This window comes from Alexandromys fortis, unplaced genomic scaffold, assembly GCF_014885135.2.
Source record: "Alexandromys fortis isolate MF-2015 unplaced genomic scaffold, M_Fortis_MF-2015_v1.1 scaffold_357, whole genome shotgun sequence".
Taxonomy (NCBI): Eukaryota; Metazoa; Chordata; class Mammalia; order Rodentia; family Cricetidae; genus Alexandromys; species Alexandromys fortis.
This window is the reverse complement of record NW_026068228.1, coordinates 603,427-621,110: the sequence shown is the minus strand read 5'-3', so window position 1 is coordinate 621,110 and position 17,684 is coordinate 603,427. Positions and strand designations below refer to the sequence as shown.

At 42.3% G+C, this 17,684-nt stretch overlaps 1 protein-coding gene across 4 annotated transcripts in view; it reads right to left on the bottom strand.

The window, feature by feature from the left end:
• Shroom4 (shroom family member 4) overlaps nucleotides 1–17,684 on the bottom strand; it is a 188,872-nt gene that overhangs the window by 14,267 nt on the left and 156,921 nt on the right. For all 4 annotated transcript variants that reach the window (XM_050130789.1, XM_050130790.1, XM_050130791.1 and 1 more), the window contains 3 exons: nucleotides 17,213–17,347; nucleotides 12,551–15,038; nucleotides 7,327–7,388 (listed from right to left, as the gene is read on the bottom strand). In XM_050130789.1, the coding sequence (XP_049986746.1) occupies nucleotides 7,327–7,388; nucleotides 12,551–15,038; nucleotides 17,213–17,347 (2,685 nt within the window). The remainder of the gene's footprint in view (nucleotides 1–7,326; nucleotides 7,389–12,550; nucleotides 15,039–17,212; nucleotides 17,348–17,684) is intronic.

Below are 17,684 nucleotides of genomic sequence, written 5' to 3'. Positions count from 1 at the left end.
CTACAAATGGCATAACCCTTTTCTTTTTTCCCTTACTGATGAGTAAAACTCCCTTCTCTCTCCCTCTCTCTCCCCCCCCTCTGGTGTGTTTGTGCATATGCACATTTTCTTTTTCTATTTACCTGCTGATGGGCATGGACATCTAGGTTGATTTTCTGTCTTTATGTGTGCAAACATTTCTGTGGCATGCTGAGTCCTTCAGGCATATAACAAGTTGTGGTATAGCTGGGCCATATGGTAATTTTGCCTGTAAGTTTTTGATGAGTATCCAGACTGGTTTAAATAGTTGCCTGAGATCTTAACTGTGATCTCCTTCCACTTTCAGTATTCACACTGATATTCTTTCCCTTTCTGTTCATCTCTCCTTTCTATTTCAAACTTAATCTAGTTTCTGAGATCTCTACCAAACCATCACTTTAACAAATGGCTTTCAAAACTTAGAAGGCATCAAGATTGCATGGAAGGCTCAATAAAACAAAGACCGCTAGCCATTGCCTAATTCATTAGTTCTGGGTAGAACCTTGGATGACACTGAGGTTTCTGGATCTGTGACCATGTTTGGAGAACCACAAAATTAAAGTGTCTTTAAGTTTTCTTCTTTTCCCTAGCTAGTTTCTTTTAAAACATTACAGTGTTAAAATCTCTTCTAGATATTTTAACCAAACAGTAAAATAATGATAATAATTAAAAACTAGTGAAAAGAAGTAGCCCTCTCCCATGTTGCTGATAGAAACGAAAAAACAGTGCAGCCATTTTGAAAAACAGGCAATTCTTCAAAAAGTTCAATATAAGTTACCACATAGACCAGAAATTCTACTCCTAAGTATATGTTAAGGAAAACTGAAAACATATCTACCTAGTATTTTATATATGAATGTTTATAACAATAATATTTATAATAAAATGTCTAACCAATTCAAATATCTGTTAGTAGGCTATTGTGGAGTATTGGTTGAAGATGTGTTACATTTGTTTATGCTGTGGAACATTTGTTTAATGACGCAAAGACGTGTTTATGTGTTTATGCAAATTTTATGTTTCATTTGTTTAACTCTGTGAAGCTGTTACTTTGCCTCTTTAAAACACTTTATTGGTCTAATAAAAAGCTGAATGGCCAATAGCTAGGCAGAAGAAAAGATTGGTGAGGTTTGCAGGCAGAAAGAATACGTAGGAGGAGAAATCTGGGAAGAGAAGATGGAGGAGTGAGAAAAGAAGGAGGGGAGTGGCCATCAGTGGTCATCCACCCATCTACACAGCAAGCCACAGAGAAGGAAGCAAAGAAAGGTTGAGAGAATAGGGCAAGATAAAATCCGGAAACAAAAGGTAGACGGGATAATTAAAGTTAGAAGAACTGGCTAGAAAGAAGCCAAACTAAGCTGTGCATTCATAAGTAAGAAGAAGACTCCAAGTATTTATTTGGGAGCTGGGTGGCTGGCCCCCAAAAGAGCAAAGAGAAAAAAAACAACTTCAGTAGATGACTGGGTAAAGAAAATGTCATCTGATCATGTTATTTGGCAATAAAGAAAAAGGGAGCACTGAAATATGCTACTTTGTAGATGAATGACTAAAACATCTTCCTAATTAAAAGACACGAGACACAAAAGCATATGTTCAATGAGTTAAACAGAAAAAAAGCAAATCTCTGAATACAGGAAACAAATTAGCGATCACCTGAGGTAGAAAATGGAAATGGTAAGTGACTGCTTAAACAGACGTGAGAGATTGTTGCAGGACGGTAGGAATATTCTAAAGCTAGATTGTGGTAAAGATTATCCATTACCTACTAATCATACCTAAACTATACACTTGGAATATGTAAATTCATAATGAGAAAAGCTGTTTTCATTTCTTCTTTGTAGAACTGCCTTACAAGCAATCATGCTATCTATTTCCTATACCCTATATTTTGCGAAACTTACTTTCCTGAAGGACACTTATGATTGCAAACTGTCAAAGCCATTACTGCCACCTTCCATGATGGCAGTACACTGACAGATTGCTGTTCTAGCTAGCACTTTGGCCACTTGAACCTGCTTCATCACCGTCTTCTCCTCATTTTTCCCTGTCTGAGTGCTTGGCATCCTCTAAAGCATCTGTGTGTAAACCTCATTGACTTCATCCCCATTATATCCCAGTTCTAGGCTATCTATCATCTTCTCCTCTAAACCATAGACTGTCCCATCTATGTCAGTAACTTCCCAGGTCATCAGGCTTCAGCTAGTTTTAACTCTCCTTTGCTCCAAAGTTCTAGAAACAGTTCTCCCTACTTGTCCTTCAAAAGATGTCTTATAGTTTTGAACAAATAATCTGAGCAGACATTCACAGGAGACACAACAACGGCATTAAATAAACACATGAAAAATGTTCACAATAGAACGATCAAGGTAAGCAAATGAAGATGACAGCATGTATTAACTGTTGTGTTAGAAAAAGAAAAAATTCAATGATGGCAAAATTTGGTACAAAGAACTGTTCTAGTATGTTGCAGATGGTACCGAGGAAAGTCATTTTTAAATCTGTGAAGGACTATAAGGATGTTCATGTACTGTGAAGTAGTAACCCAAACTCCAGATACTAGCTTCGTCAATAAGTGTTTCAGGTAATTGTTTTCATGAGCTAATTCAAAATGAGAAAAAAAATCTATAGATATTCAAAATGTTCCAGATAATTATTTTATAATTTTAAGACATTGAAAACAACCTGATTATTCAACAATTTAGGATTGATTACACAAATTAGTATACAATAAACAGATGAAATATTATATAGCCATTAAAATTAGAATTACTGAGGAAGCCTGCATGAAAATTATTTATCAAATAATGCTTAGTGTATCAAGGTACAAAAGCTCATTTGCATAGTTATTATAACCATGCCAGAAATAATCTCTACACCTATATAAAAAGCCAACAGGAAATTGGAGCAATGAGGTGGTAGAAACAAGGCTATTTTCTCTTGGGTTTAATTTTCTGTAATATTGTTTTTACAATAAACAATTATTTTTTCTCCCAAAACATCACACGTATTTATCTACCTTTTATACTGTATTTTGATTGCGCCTCTACAGCCACCTCTCTAGTTCAAACACACATTTTAATTTCTGGATGACCACCTCACTCGGTTACTCTCCAACTCATCTAGCTTTCAAATGCTGCCAAGTTGCTTAAAATGACACATTTATCAAGTCACTTACCTGATTGTCAATAATTTTTAATTTGAATTTATTTTTTGTTTGAAAGTTTCATATGTTTATAATGAATTTTCGTCATTTTCAAGCCTCATTCTCCTCTTTTATACCGCATCTGAATTTATTCTCAATTGATATATAAGTACAACTTTACAAGTACATGAATATATAATGTATTTATATAAATTAAAGTAAATTATATGTATAAAATATGTTATATATACATATAATCCTAAAATTATAAGTGGGGCATCAGATATTGACTGACACATGTAGACAATGATCAACCTGAGTAAACACCTCTCTCTCTCTCTAATATTTATTATTTATTTATGGCAAAGTGTTCACAACCCCCTTCTGGCCTTTTCAAGTGTACAGTCATCACTGCGATCTGTAGTCACCACATCATGTACCATGCATCAGAGCTTCGTGTTTCTGTCTAACTGGAACTTAGTACTCCCTGGTGACAGGTGAACACGATTTTGCTCCCATGTTTGTCACCCATTCTCATTCTCCAGGCCTACCCATCCTGGACTAAAGTATCATTAGTTATCCTTCTCTACCCTGTCTGCTGAGTGTACTCCAAGTCTTCTCCTCAGCACCACATCTAAAACTTACAGTGTTCAGCTGTGCTTGCAAGGGTTCCTCTCCATTTAGTCATTTGATTCTCACAAGAATTTGCTGGTGCTGCTCTAACCCTCCCTTACAAATAAGAAGAGATAAAGACAGGTGCAGAGATAAGAGATGAGAAGGAAGAGTCGGTAAAGGAGAGGGAAGACGAGGAAGCACACGAACATGGATCTTGACTGAGGCAGTATTAACTCCAAGGCTTTATTTAGTAACAGCATTGATTACTCTAAGACATCTTGCTTAGTTTCTTCTCCTTCCACTTTCGGCCTGCAGTTTTCTTATCCTTCCATGAACTTATCCAAAATGCAATAAATACTTATCATGTAGCGGGACCTGGTTTAAGGTGGTCCTTGTTTAAGCTTCATGTTCTTTTGGAAACTTTCGTAAGGAAAAGCTGGCTTAAAATCTGAGCCCTTACCAGCCAGGAGACCTTGGGTGGAGAACTCACCCTCTCTAAATTTCAAATCCTTCCTCCGAGTTAGCAGTTCTCAATGTGTGGTCCCAGGACCAGTTGTGCCAGCATCATCCAAGGAGCCAGTTAGAAATCTATGCTGATTTTGAGCCCTACTTTGCACATATGAAATTCGATCGGGGCGGGGGGGGGGGCAGAGTCCAGCAGACTCGTGTTTCAACAAGTTCTCCAGTGTTTCGGCTCCATACTCATCTCTGAGATTCAATACCCTGGGCTAATGCCTACCTGCTGGAACTCTTAGGAAGTTCTGCCATAACTTGTGCAACTCAACTCATAGCACATAGGTTGTTTTGCAAGTAATAATGTGTTATTACTGCTGCTGAACTCGGTGTGGGCTACTATTTTCTGCTCGAGCTGTGGGCAGACACTGCTTCTCGCTGATCTCTTACTAGAATCTCCCACCTTGCTAGGCAAAAGGCAGTGCACACGCTAAGCTTTTAGTAAGACTCTCTTACTTCACTGATGAGTGAGTAGGAGAAGCACTTTGGAGCCTGGTGAGGTGTACAATACTGTTTCTGAAGCAAGACTTCTTGGGGCTAATTAACTCACCAGCTGAGAGGCTTTAGGCAAATGAATGTGTTTGTGTGGACCTCAATTGCTTCTCTGTATTAAACAGAGAAGAAACTACACCTACGCTGATTATACCTACTCTACAACCTCACAGTGATAAATACAGGCTTATAAAAATGCATCCCTTGGTGGCTACAACATGTAACTGAGTTATTTACTGCCTCGGGGTATTGTGCTATGGTGAAGTACTTGCTTAGTGTGCAAAAGACCATAGATTCCTTCCCTAGTGTTGAAGAAAATAAAAAGAAAGAAAACCCAGGAAATTGTTAGCATTATTGTTTTCATGTCTTTTTACTCATGCAGTGGTGAACAGGTTCTATCTCCTCTTTTGGCAAACAGATGACAAATACCACTTGAAAGGCCTCTCCGTGTTAAGCACATAGAATAAGGCTATGCTCAAGGTTTGGTATCTTTTTTAACTGTCTCAATCTAATAACATATGAAATTTGACAGTGTCATTAGATTAAAATAATATCCCTAAGGACATAATATAAAGCAGCCCAGAACTTGCGGTGGGAGATGGAGAGGGGAATCAAGTCTAGCCATGGAATCCTGCAGAATCTCTGCCTAGGACTTAGACTCTTGAAACACTATGTTGAGGATCTATTTGCAGACTGTCCTTTATGAATTCCAATGGAAGCAGGTGAAATGTGGAATGAGGGAAGGTGCAGGAACTTTGGGGTCAGGTTGTCTGAAATCCAACACGACCATTTGCTGTGACCTAGCTGAATTATATAACGTCTCTGGACCTCTCCTATAAACTAGGCAGCACACGAGAACTACTCTGGAGAGTAAACACAATTTTGAATGTAGAATCCTGATATGGATAATTAGAGATGATTAATAAATATTGGGCATCATCCCCTTTCCCATTGCAGGGTGGAAATGAGTAATTTTTCCATACTTTGGGATCAAAGAAAAGCCAAAATAATTCCTAACTATACTATCAAACCATGGGCCCAGTATTTAGAATACAGTAAGGAATTTCGCCAGTCAAACAGAGTGGCTTTTCCTCTAAGTAGTTAGTTTCCTGTAAGTAGTAGGTCTTCCTCTAAGATCCACAACCGGGTAGTTGACTAGGTTTCCAGTACGAGGTCTGATTTCCTCTTGTTGAGTTGGCCTTAGGTCCAATGAGACAGCTGTTGGTTATGACCACAGCTAACTGTATCTCTTATCCCTCATCAAAGAAGCTTCTAATCAGTGTACTCTAGGGAGGAACCCCTAATTGGTTAACCAGTTCAAAGTGGTCATGCCTAAAGTAACATACATGCAAGCGACGCTAAATGGAGTCAGCAAGTTGCAGTTAAACACTTATGTGTACACACATAAACGTATGTGTGTGTCTATGTATGTGACAATAACAACCAAAGAAAAATGGGCCATAAATTTGAGAGAGAATGTATGTGTGTGTATGTGTTTGAGAGAGAGAGAGAGAAGAGAAGAGAAGAGAAGAGAAGAGAAGAGAAGAGAAGAGAAGAGAAGAGAAGAGAAGAGAAGAGAAGAATAATCAAAGAAAAATAAGCCTTAAATTTGAGAGAGAAAAAGTAGAGGGCATCGGAGGAGCTGGGGGGAGAGGACATGGAGGAGCTAGAGGAAAGGAAGGGAAAGGCGGAATGACCTAATTATATTTGAATTAAAAATAATGGAGCATAATGTAGACCACCTAAAAGAACTCTGGACTATTTAAGCCTTTCTGTCTTCTGCTTTATTCTGGAGTTGGTAACGGGCTTCAAAATCATTGAGAACCCTCTTTCCTATATGGCTGAGACAGCATATCAAAATGTACAAAAAAGAGATCTGACTAGGCAAACAGCAACCCAGAAGTGACTAGCCAAATCTCTGGTTCTCTTAGAGTCACCATTTAGGGCACCTCATCTCTAGGGAACATGAGTGCCGGGTACTGCGATCCACAATTAGAGGAGCTCAGGGTTCCACCCCTGAGCAAAGCGGTTCTTTTTATATTATTCCAAGTTGTATGTGCCTTTCTCCAGCAGTTGTAACCCATGAGCGTATTTTCATGGCCCGTAAGTTCTCAAGGAGTCCTACTAAAAGTGTGGTGGCAGAATCCAAGAAGCAGGTGCCTCCAACAACCTTGGACAAAGAGAACAGACACTCCTCTCTGTTGACTCCAACCGCTCATGGCCACAGTTTGTGCCTTCTCGCTCATTTCAGCACAGTCTCATTCTCTGTGGCCTTGGGTATAACTAGACGGTATAACTGCCTCCCTCAGACAGACATACCCTCACAACACTATTTTAAAATGTCCTCACAATCTATCGGCTCTATATTCAGATGGTGACGTAGGGAGGTCATTGGATTATAATTATAGAAACAAGTCCTTGGTGTGAATAGCAAACCAATTCTGTTAAATAAAAAAAAAAAAAAACAAGCAAACCAAAAGCCATAGCCATTTCTAAAGAAGTTTCTGACGCACCCAATCACGCAGCCTGCCAGAGCCGTCACTTACCTCCCTGAATGGCTAGTTTTCCTGTTGCCGGCTATTGGCTTCCACTTGTCCCCAGGAAATTCCTGCAAAAGAAAATCTGGTAAGTTAGGCAACTTTGAATGTCCAGGTCTCCAGGTAGTTTTCCAAACAGCAGCCTGGCCCAGGTTCCTTGGCTGGTAGCGTGGACACCCCCAGACAGTCTACAGCCATGTGCACTTGGGAGGCTGCTGAGCCATGGCACTCATGCAGATATCCAGAAAGCGCTCAGGGACCTGGACACAGTGGGCTAAAAATATTCTATTTCCCTCTTGCTCCACACCCCTCCCAAACCACGCCAAAAACTAGTTTAGCATGTTAGCTGTTTGCTCTAGCTCTTGCTTGCACTGGGGGTTGGAGATCTTTTGTTTATCCTACCGGATGAACCTGGCCATCGTTCCTGCTTTTTCAAATTTAGAAAGCATCTTCTTGGAAGCACCGACATCAAGGAGGTTTGGAGGGTCCTGCTGCAGAATCTCTCTCCCAGGGTGGGAAAAGGTGGAACAGAGATGCCAGCTACCCTCATCCTGCAGTTGTTCTTACGCCCTCTGCCCACATATTCAGACAAGGGTTGACATGGGCTCATCTCTGGGAGGTGGAGTATTGGGTGCCCTGGTTCATACATTATACAAGTAGATTGTCTATCTTGGATGTAGTTTCCTGAATTGCTCAGCCATATATGCCTTTTGTAAAAATTTCCCTTTCTTACTAGAGCCCGAACCTGAATGCATGCTTGCTTTTCAGATTTCTCCTGGTTTTGCATTTAGCACCCTCTACCTGGAGACTCAGTCCAAGAGAAGGCACTGATCTTCTAAATTCACTTTGCTCCAATACTGCTATTATTAGTCTTTTCCGGGGTTTATTGCCTTAGCCCTAGCAGGCCTCTTTTGGGGCCCAACACCTGGTGAAGCAGAATGACACAGGTCTCTGGTGTCAGTTATACAGGCTAAGACATTTATTATCTGTGCTACGTGAGGGACATTCTGTCAAACCACTTCGAACCTCAGTTTGCTATCTGGCAAATAAAGATAGTCAGCGAGGATCAAACAAGATGGGTAGAGAATGTCCAGAAGAGTGCATGGTAGCTAGAAGGTTCTGAGGTCACAGCACTGGGGAGTCTGTTGCAGTAAGACCACCTGAGAGGACAAGCCCAGCCTGAATACCACAGGATCTACCTCTGGGTGTTAACAAGGAAAAGGTGGGGAGAACATTCTGATTCCAGCTTTCACAAAACTAGAGAGCATTCTCTGTTTGGGATAGAGCAGAGCACATTGAACAATCTTTATTTCAGACTCTTTCTGCCTTGGCATGTTTGTGAGCTGTCACTGTCCACAAAGGCACCATAACATGTTGAGCTACAGCATGAGCCAGGATTCCCTGTCCATGAGATGTCTAGACCTGTGGAAGAGCTTAGAAAACAGCAGTGGGTAAACCAGGCCGAGCCCTCCACCCACTCCCACTGACCATTTGAGAGTCTCAGTATTACTTTATTCTTTTGCCTGAGCCACTTAGTATCCTAAAACTGTTCTGTGCTCTTTGAACCCAAGGAGCCATACTCACAGTGGGTAGAGCAGTTGAAGATTATAGGAGAACTGGCTGTCTTGGTGAAAGTGATATTGCTAGCAGCCATCCCGTCTGTTACATGGGAGAAGGCCTAGGCTTTGCAATCTACTTATGGAGAGGCAAGTAGCACACACTCCAGAACACAGCTACAGCTAGAAATAGAGCTTCACTTTCCACATCTACCCTTCAGCAAGTGGATGGCCCACACTCCCTTTTAACTCTGTTATAATATAAACACACATATGTTATACACAATAAACATAAATGCTATACATATGTGCATATGTATATATTGATACTACATGTTAAACCCATATATATATTAACATTTTTAAACATTATACCATGAATATATGGTACTTGCAATATGGTAGCGTATTTATGACCAGGGTACCTATTTCTTGATTGCTAGAAGACTTAATATATTGATACATTTAAAGCAGCTTGAATCTAGTGGACAGACATATACACGTTATTTTCATGGTGTTCAGGTCCTGGCTCTGCACCTTGTGAGCTGTGTGACCTCTCTGAGACTCAGTTTCCTCACCAGTTTCCTGTGAGTGTTAAGTGAAATCATCTGGCAATATATGTAAAACTAACTGGCCTAAACATGTGTGCTTGTAAGTAGATGCTGATTTCACCTGTCTAGATATCACCGAGCCAGAGCTAGTTAGTTCCCCAACCTTCTTCATGGCAGAAAGAGCTGGCTGGCTCCCAGCCTTTCTTCAGACAGTCACCACAGCAACTACCTTAGTTGCCAGAGCTAGAGTGTCTAAACCTATGCTATACGTCTCACAGGGTCAAAAATACAGGATTCCAGTAACAAGGGTAGAAATGGCATACCCCTATATATATTGTCATCCATGTACCTGAAAGCCTAGTGTCTAAGCAGATATACTTAGTCAGTCTAACAGGCACTAGGAACACAATGTGTCCCTCCAAGTACAAAAGGAGAGGGATGACATAGGCACAGCTTGCCTATATTGCTACAGCCAACTGCTGCTACCTGTCAAATAAACTTCCTTCTCTTCCGGAGACTCTGGTCCAGAGATGACAGCCCTGTACTCATTCTCTCCCTTCTTTCCATTCACCTTCAACCCCCTTTCCTTATTACTTGCTATGAGTACTTCTTTCAGCCAAGATTCTCAAGCTAAGCCAAATTTCCCTTCATCTTAAAATAGCTTACTTATAAGATGATTACTGCCTGGCAGTCACTGTTATAAAGGCCTTGCACATGTTTGCCATTTAATCCACCTTAACGAAGCAGGTGCTGTTATTACCTTCATTTTTCAGACGGGAAAGATTAGGCACTATAAATTCTGGGGAAAGAATTTAAACCCAGTTAGTCTAGTTTCAGCTTCAATGCCTTCTGGGCATTATCTATGTTTTCTTTTCTCTTTTTTCAGCACTGGGAATATTTCCAAACATACCAAAAAGATGGAAGCATTTACCGTGAGCATCCATGGGTCCTATCGAGATGCTACAATGCTACAATTGACATTTTTGCTATATTCACCTTATCATGGACCTGTTTCCTCCTCTAATCATCAACCGGTACAGCTTAAATTCTGACATGCCCTTCAGAGTGGGTCCCAATGATTTTATCTGCATAAATGTAAAAATGTAAATGACATAAAGGGATTCCTTAAAAGCCACAATCTACCAAAGCTCACTCAAGAAGAAACAGATAATCTCCATAACTTGTTTCTATCAGGGAAATTAATGTGCAGTTTCAAACATTCTCACACAAAAAAATTCAGGTCCAAATGGTTTTAGTAATTTTTTTATTGTTTTGGTTTTTCAAGATAGGGTTTCTTTCTAGTTTTGGAGCCTATCCTGAAACTAGCTCTCGTAGACCAGCCTGGCCTCGAACTCACAGAGATCCGCCTGCCTCTGCCTCCTGAGTGCTGGGATTAAAGGCGTGCGCCACCACCGCCTGGCTCAGTGATAAATTTTACTACATGCTTAAAGAAGAAAAAGACAGCAGTGCTGTACAAATTCTTCCTGAAAAATAGAAGAGACGGGACTGCTTCCCACCTCATTTAGCTAGCATTACTTACTTAGAAAAAAAAAAAACAAAGATTTTATAATACAGACTAAAATCTGTATTAAATGTAGATTCAAAGGACCTTAATAAAATGCTAATAAGTCAGATCTAGCAGCATAAAAAGTTACTACATTATGATCAAGTGGGGTTTATCCTGGAAATGCTAGGTGGATACTTATTTCAAAATCCAACCAGTATAAAAAAAAATTAAGACTATAGGGGCACCTTAATAGAAATAGGAAAACATTTGAAAGAATCCAAAATTCCTTCTTAAATTAAAAAAAGAGCTCCTTTGAAGCTAAGACTAAAAGGGCATTTCTCCCCAAGATTAAGAACAACTGTAAAACAACAATCACTAGAAGATCTTAGCCACCAAATGTCACAGGGAAACACTGTTGCTCTCAACATTCCTTCTGAACAGGGAATTGGGGGGATCCCAGGAAAAGCAACAATCATACAGAACATGAAAAAGATACAAAATTCCTTCTATTCCAAGATGATGCAACCTCCTATGTCCAAAATCTTTTATAATCTACCAATGAGGTACTAGAATTCATCAGTGAGTTTGGCAATGCTATAGGATATGAAGCCAATATACAAAGTTCAACTGTATATGAAGAAATAGCAATGGACTTCAAGTTAATATTCAGAAAACAATATTGTTTACTATAGCTTCAAAGCCTATTGGAACTGTAGGTATATGTAACCCAAAATATGTGTAAGACGCATAGGCGGGAAATGACAATAATTTGTACACGTGAGTATACTTCAAGAATACTTCTGCATGCATATTCAAGTTGATCATTTGCTTATACAATTTTAGGCAAAGTGTGTTTCCTATGACATGTATAAATATTAATGTACATTTGTTGGTTGTTAACACACTCGTGTAAATCTAATCTATATCAAGCTCTTAATGTGCTTTCATGCCCTGTTCCCTTCAACTTCCGTGCAAACACTGTTCTCCACCTTTGCTTCCAACAGAAGAGCCATGCTCTCCATTCCTCTGATGATGGACAGACATCTAGGCTGGTTCTAGTCCTCAACTGTTGTAAGTATGGTAATTATAACAACGGGTATGCAAGTGTATCTGTGGAAGGACCTGAAGTTCTCTGGATACTATACACACTATAATTTTATTTATTCATAAAGAAAAGAATAAATAATGACATTTTCAGAAAATGGGTACAACTAAAAATATTATATCAAGCAAAATAAGCCAGATGCAAGAAGACAGTACTTTTTATCTTTTATGTGGATCCTACCTTTTAATTTTTATTAGTACTAGCTGTTTTATAAGTGAATGTATTTTTCCCTTTAAAAATGACATAACCTCACATTATAATCAGTTCATGGTTTACTTAAGGTCACTCAGATATTAATTTTAAAGTTAGAACAAATTCCAGTCTTGTTCATTTTAAGGAGCAAAACTTTCTTTCCCCAACCTGTAAAGCTGCACAGGTATACTGCAATCTTGGTGACTGAGTGTAGAGCCGGGGCTACATCATTGCAATGCATTGTGATTACATTTTAATTGCAATGCATTGTGATTACATTTGAAAATAATGACTCTCACTCCCCCACGAACCAAGTCCTCACCTGTATTGCTGACTTCCTGGATTTCCAAGCACTGCCAGGTGCCAGGCTGCTGTCCTCAAGGGCACCATGCTGAGGATTATGATAGCAAGCTGTACACCGAATGCATTGGTGGTGGTGACACCTACAGTTGAGGCAATTTGGCAACAAATTTCTCTTTAGCAATGCAGGGCAGATTTCTCCAGAACAATAAATGCAAGGATCATGCATTACAGTTCCCTGAGCACTGCAGGAATAGGAACAGGTCCTGTGGTAATCGAAATCCCCACAGTGCAGTGGCTTACAGCACAGGGAATTTTCTAGGCCTTTGGTAGCAAAGCATTCTGGGTAAGTGGGAGTTTCTGACTGAAGTGGTGACATGGAATGATACGATTGGTCTGTGGCATGGTATGGTTGGTCTGTGGAATGATATGATTGGTCCAGGGGATGGCATCTCAATTCCCTATAGCTCACTGACTGGAAGTTTTGGTCGATAGGCTTTGGTCTCTGGGTAAAAGGCTTGTTGCTATGAGTGGTTAAGCCTGGCAAATGAGATGTAGACAAGGATTTACTGCTCTCTTCAAAGAACTTTCTTCTGTCTGCAAACGGCAAGAGAATGGCTTCTTCCCCAGCTTGAGCAGGAGATGTCTTCAGTTCCTTGCTGTCATCTGGGCTGGAAGGACCTTCTGTGGATAGTGGCACATGAGGCTGCGGGTTATATTCTGGCGACCATCTCCATTGACCTCCACAGACCCCATGGGGAGCATTTGCTTTGTCATTGTCTAAGGAGGGTGAGTCAGATGCCTTCCACCAGGTGTTCAGGCTCAAAGAAGACTGGCCGGACCTCTGGCCAGGGCTTAGCCTTCCCTCTAAGCCTACTCTAGCTTTGGAGCTCTCTGAGGCTTGGCTGAGGCATTCTGAAGACCTAGCCCTGAGAATCATGCTTTTATTGAAGAGCTTGTCTCCCGGGCTAGGGACTTCTTTATATGAAGACAGGAGAGCCGAGTTAGAAGCAGGGAGTGGGGGGCTTTCTGGAGGCTCTTGGGTCTCTTGAACTGGCTCCTTAGTGTCACACACCTGTGACAATGGACCCTTACTTTTCTGGAGCTGGGCTTTCCTCCTCTGAATTTCATTTCGAAGATTGGTAGCAAACCTATCGCTCTTCCGCCGGTTTTGGATGGAGCGTCCCCGGGGACCTCCACTCCTTTTGCCACCTAATCGGCCACCTTCCTTGGGTTCACTGTCACCTTCTTCAGTTGCTTCTGCGTGACCAGCCACTTTAGAGGTTGAAAAGATGTCTCTGGCTTGTTGAATAGGGGAGCAAGTGGCAGAGGGCTGCTGGCTAGCCAAGTCACTGCCTGCTCTGCTTGCTCGGTTTGGGTCTAAGTAAGTTCGTTCTGGCAGGGGTCCATCGACCTCTCCAAGTGGGGAACCACTTTGGCTCTGGTACATGGGACCCATCGCCTTATCATCTATGGGCCTGGCCTTCCTTTCTTTGATAGGCTGGTCCTGAGGGTCTCCTGTACGGAGACCTGGACTTTTCTTTCCCTTAGGGTCATTGTGCAAAGGGGACACCGTCCACTGGTGCCCATCATGCCCAGCTGGCAACTCCATCCCCTTGCCACCTCTGGAATCCACGCGCATGCGCTGCAACTGGGATGCCAGCAGCTGTTCCGGAGCACTATGGCGATGCTCTGTGCTTCCTCGGAGGTGTGGGATGGCACCAAAGGACAAAGGGTTAGCCAAATCTGTTGAAGTTTCCTTGAGCAGGCTGAACTCTCTGCTAGAATCCTTGTCATGGGTTTTTGGGGAATCAAACGCTTTGGAGGAGCCCTCTATCAGTAGATGCTCAGAGTCCTCCTGGCTGGATTCAGAAGGCTGGCTGAGCTCACAGTTCTGGTGGCCCTCGCCTGTCACTTGGTCTTGCCCACTTATGCAGCAGAATTGGTTAGGGCTCCTTGGAGGCAGCAGTGTCTCTAAGCCTTGTTTCTCCTTCTGTTGCAAGGAGTCCATAGGTTCAGACGCACGGCGCTGCTCTCCATTGAGGAGCTGAGCTCTAGAGGCCCGAAGGCTGTCCCGCCTCACAGGAGGCTCTGGTGGACCTTGTACCATCCTGGCAGGTCCTGAGTGTTGACCCTCCTCTGGACAGGATGACTCTTGGGAAGTGGAGGTCCCACGGTCCCCACTGGTACTGTGGCTACTTTCTGAGGTCTCACATACATTAGCTCGGCCATCGGTGGCTTTAGTTGGCCCTGGGCCTGGCATGACACAGTCTGTGGCGGGTGGTTCCTCTGGCCTAAGGGAAAGGGCACAGTCAGAGGCATTTGAGCTGGCTGAGAAGGAGCTGTAGGCCGAGTCACGCTGACTGGGGTACATGTTCTGGTCGATAGGCAAGAGGTGACCCTCATAGGTAGCTTGGCCTGGCTGCTCTAGGCTCTCCATGCTGCCGATGGAGCTGCTTTTCTCAGTGCTGCAGTGCCGGGAGAGGGGGCACCACTGCACACACACGTCACTGGAAGACACAAGGCACATGCATGAGTTAGCCGAAAAATTAGACCCTTTTCTCACCTTGGCCCGTCCACCATGGAAAAGGGCAGGTCAAGTCAGAGACACCCCATGTTACAAATGAAAAGAAAATGAGGCAAAGGGAGAAAGAGAGGAAACGAGTGAGGAGACTGACAGGGATAGCACAGAAACAGGCCGCAATGAGAGACAGGACTGCACAGAGAGCAAGAATGAGCACATATCCCAAAGCCTGGGCAAACGTCATGGGAATTAGGCACAATGTCACTGCTAGCAGCAAGTCTGAAGCTGCTTCTGAGTAGTCTCTGTTGGGTCAGCGTGTGGTTCTCTGCCAGCAGAGACAGTTCAAAGCATCGGCATTAGAGAGGAGCCCTATGGGACTTGATTTGACTTCAGCCCGAGCATTGAGAAGTTTTTTTTTTTTTTTTGTTTTTTTTTTTTTTTTTTTTTTTTTTTTTTTTTTTTTTTTTTTTTTTTTTTTTTTTTTTTTTTTTTTTTTTTTTTTTTTTTTTTTTTTTAACCAACTCTAACTAGTGGCGCAGTCAGGGGTGGAGTTGAAATGTTCCTTTGGTCTGGAGATTCGCTAGCACTTTATTTGTAGGGCTGGAGGTGGGACTGAGAACCTGGAACATACTAGGGAAGGGCTCTGCTATGGGGCTAAGCCTCAGAACCGACGGTTTTTCTTGATAATAGAAATTTTGATTATTTACTGAGGCCTTTTCCAGTCTTCCATCTGAAGCCCAAATGAGATGACTTTCTTTACTTTCTAAGCCATGAAGTAAAGCAAACTGATGATTTCAGCAATCTGCGGAAGAAGCTGAACTACAATGGGAACCCAGGACTCTCTCCACCCAAAGTCTTACCTCCTCTCTGATAACACTTTAAAATGGGAAAAAATAATAAACTCTGTGCAGATGAAATCAGATAAGAAACAAAGGGCCCTTGTCAGAGCCCAGGCATCTACTAAGGCAGGAGCTGCTCTCAGCTGTCATTGTTATCAAGGTCCTTTCTACTGTTAGCCATGATCTATGAGGAGGCTATGCTCGCCCATACTTCCCTTATCTACTAACAGCCAAAGCCCGCCAGGAAGATCGAGGGAAAGATATCATTTTGATTGTTAAGTGCCATTTCCCAAACACATAGCCAGACTGAGCCAAGAAATGCCATTAGCTCTCCTTGACCAGAAGCTTACAGGTTGCAGGTTTGCTCTCAGAAAGACCCTGGCTCAGAAACCAAGCCCCAGCTGAGCTGGGACAGCAGCCCATGAGAGCTCCTGAACAGGTTCCCCTTGTCTTGCTCAATGCATGGCTTTAACCACTTTGCTCAGTTGGTTCTGAGCTAGCAATACATTCATTTCTTGTTGTCAAGGGAACCTGCTATTCACCTCCCTTGCTGCGGGAACACACACACACATACACACACACACTCAGATGGGAGCCAGATCTAGAATATATCTCTGTGCATTCTTCTAGAACAAAACTGCCTCTGCCATGAGTCCCTGGATTCTAAAACCAAATAAAATGAGAAATCTAGGGAAAACTCGCCCCGTAGCTTCCTTGAGGCCCCCTCCCAAACAAAAAATTCACTCTTGGAGGGGAGACATGATTATTGAAGGGAAAATACAACTGAGCACTATACTTTGGCTGGCTTTGCGACTGGGGGAAAAACAAACAAGTGATTTGTCCCTTGAGCAGCTGTTTCGATAAAAATGGACAACACCAAGCTCCTATCACGGAGGTGGACTTGGGGAGGTCGCTGCTTTGGAGATTTCTGCTCTGTGAGAGAACCAACAAACACTAGAGGAAGTTCCTAGTGAGGGACTATGGATAGAGAAGACCGCCTCCGACAGGAATCAAGAAAAGAATCTGAAGAAGAGTCAATAGTGAGGCAGAATGAGAATCAGGGCAGGGTGGTTATTTTTGTGGTTCAGATGAGATACTTCAAGGAAACACTACCAAGAAGGAAAAATACAGACTCAAAGTCATGGTGCTAGCCTGGTAGTCATATAATTAGATAAGAGCCCAGGGACTCTAAATGGCGGTGCTATTTTCTGCTATACCCATTCAGCTCTAAAACATCAAGCAGGGACAAGATCAGAGGACGCAAGTGACCAGGCTGTTCATCCTCTAGCCCACCTTGAAGCTGGCCATCCTGCCGACTCACCTTGTGTTGCAACCAGAATGCCAAGACAAGCTGAAGGCTTCAGAAGGGAAATGCATGGTGGTAGCCGCTTCAGGGCACCCCTCCAATAGCTTGGCCACATGCCATGAGTGCGGCCTACTGACGGGGATGTTTCTCCTACAACAAGAAAGAGCCAGGAAGTCAGTGCTGAAATCACTTCCCAAGCGACTTCCGTTCCTACCCCCTCTTTCCATTCAATGAGCTAGATTATATTCCAAGGAGTTAACGTAGACATCTAAGTGTTCCCCTTGGCTTCATTACTCAAATTTCCTTCATCCAAGGGATGATTCCTGGAGACATAAAATGCCAGGTTCAGTGGAAATGTTTTGTTCATAAACATATCCAGGTATCGCTGGGCAATGGTGGTGCATGCCTTTAACCCCAGGACTCAGGAGGCAGAGGCAGGTGGATCTCTGTGAATTTGAGGACTAGCCTGGTCTACAGAGGGAGTTCC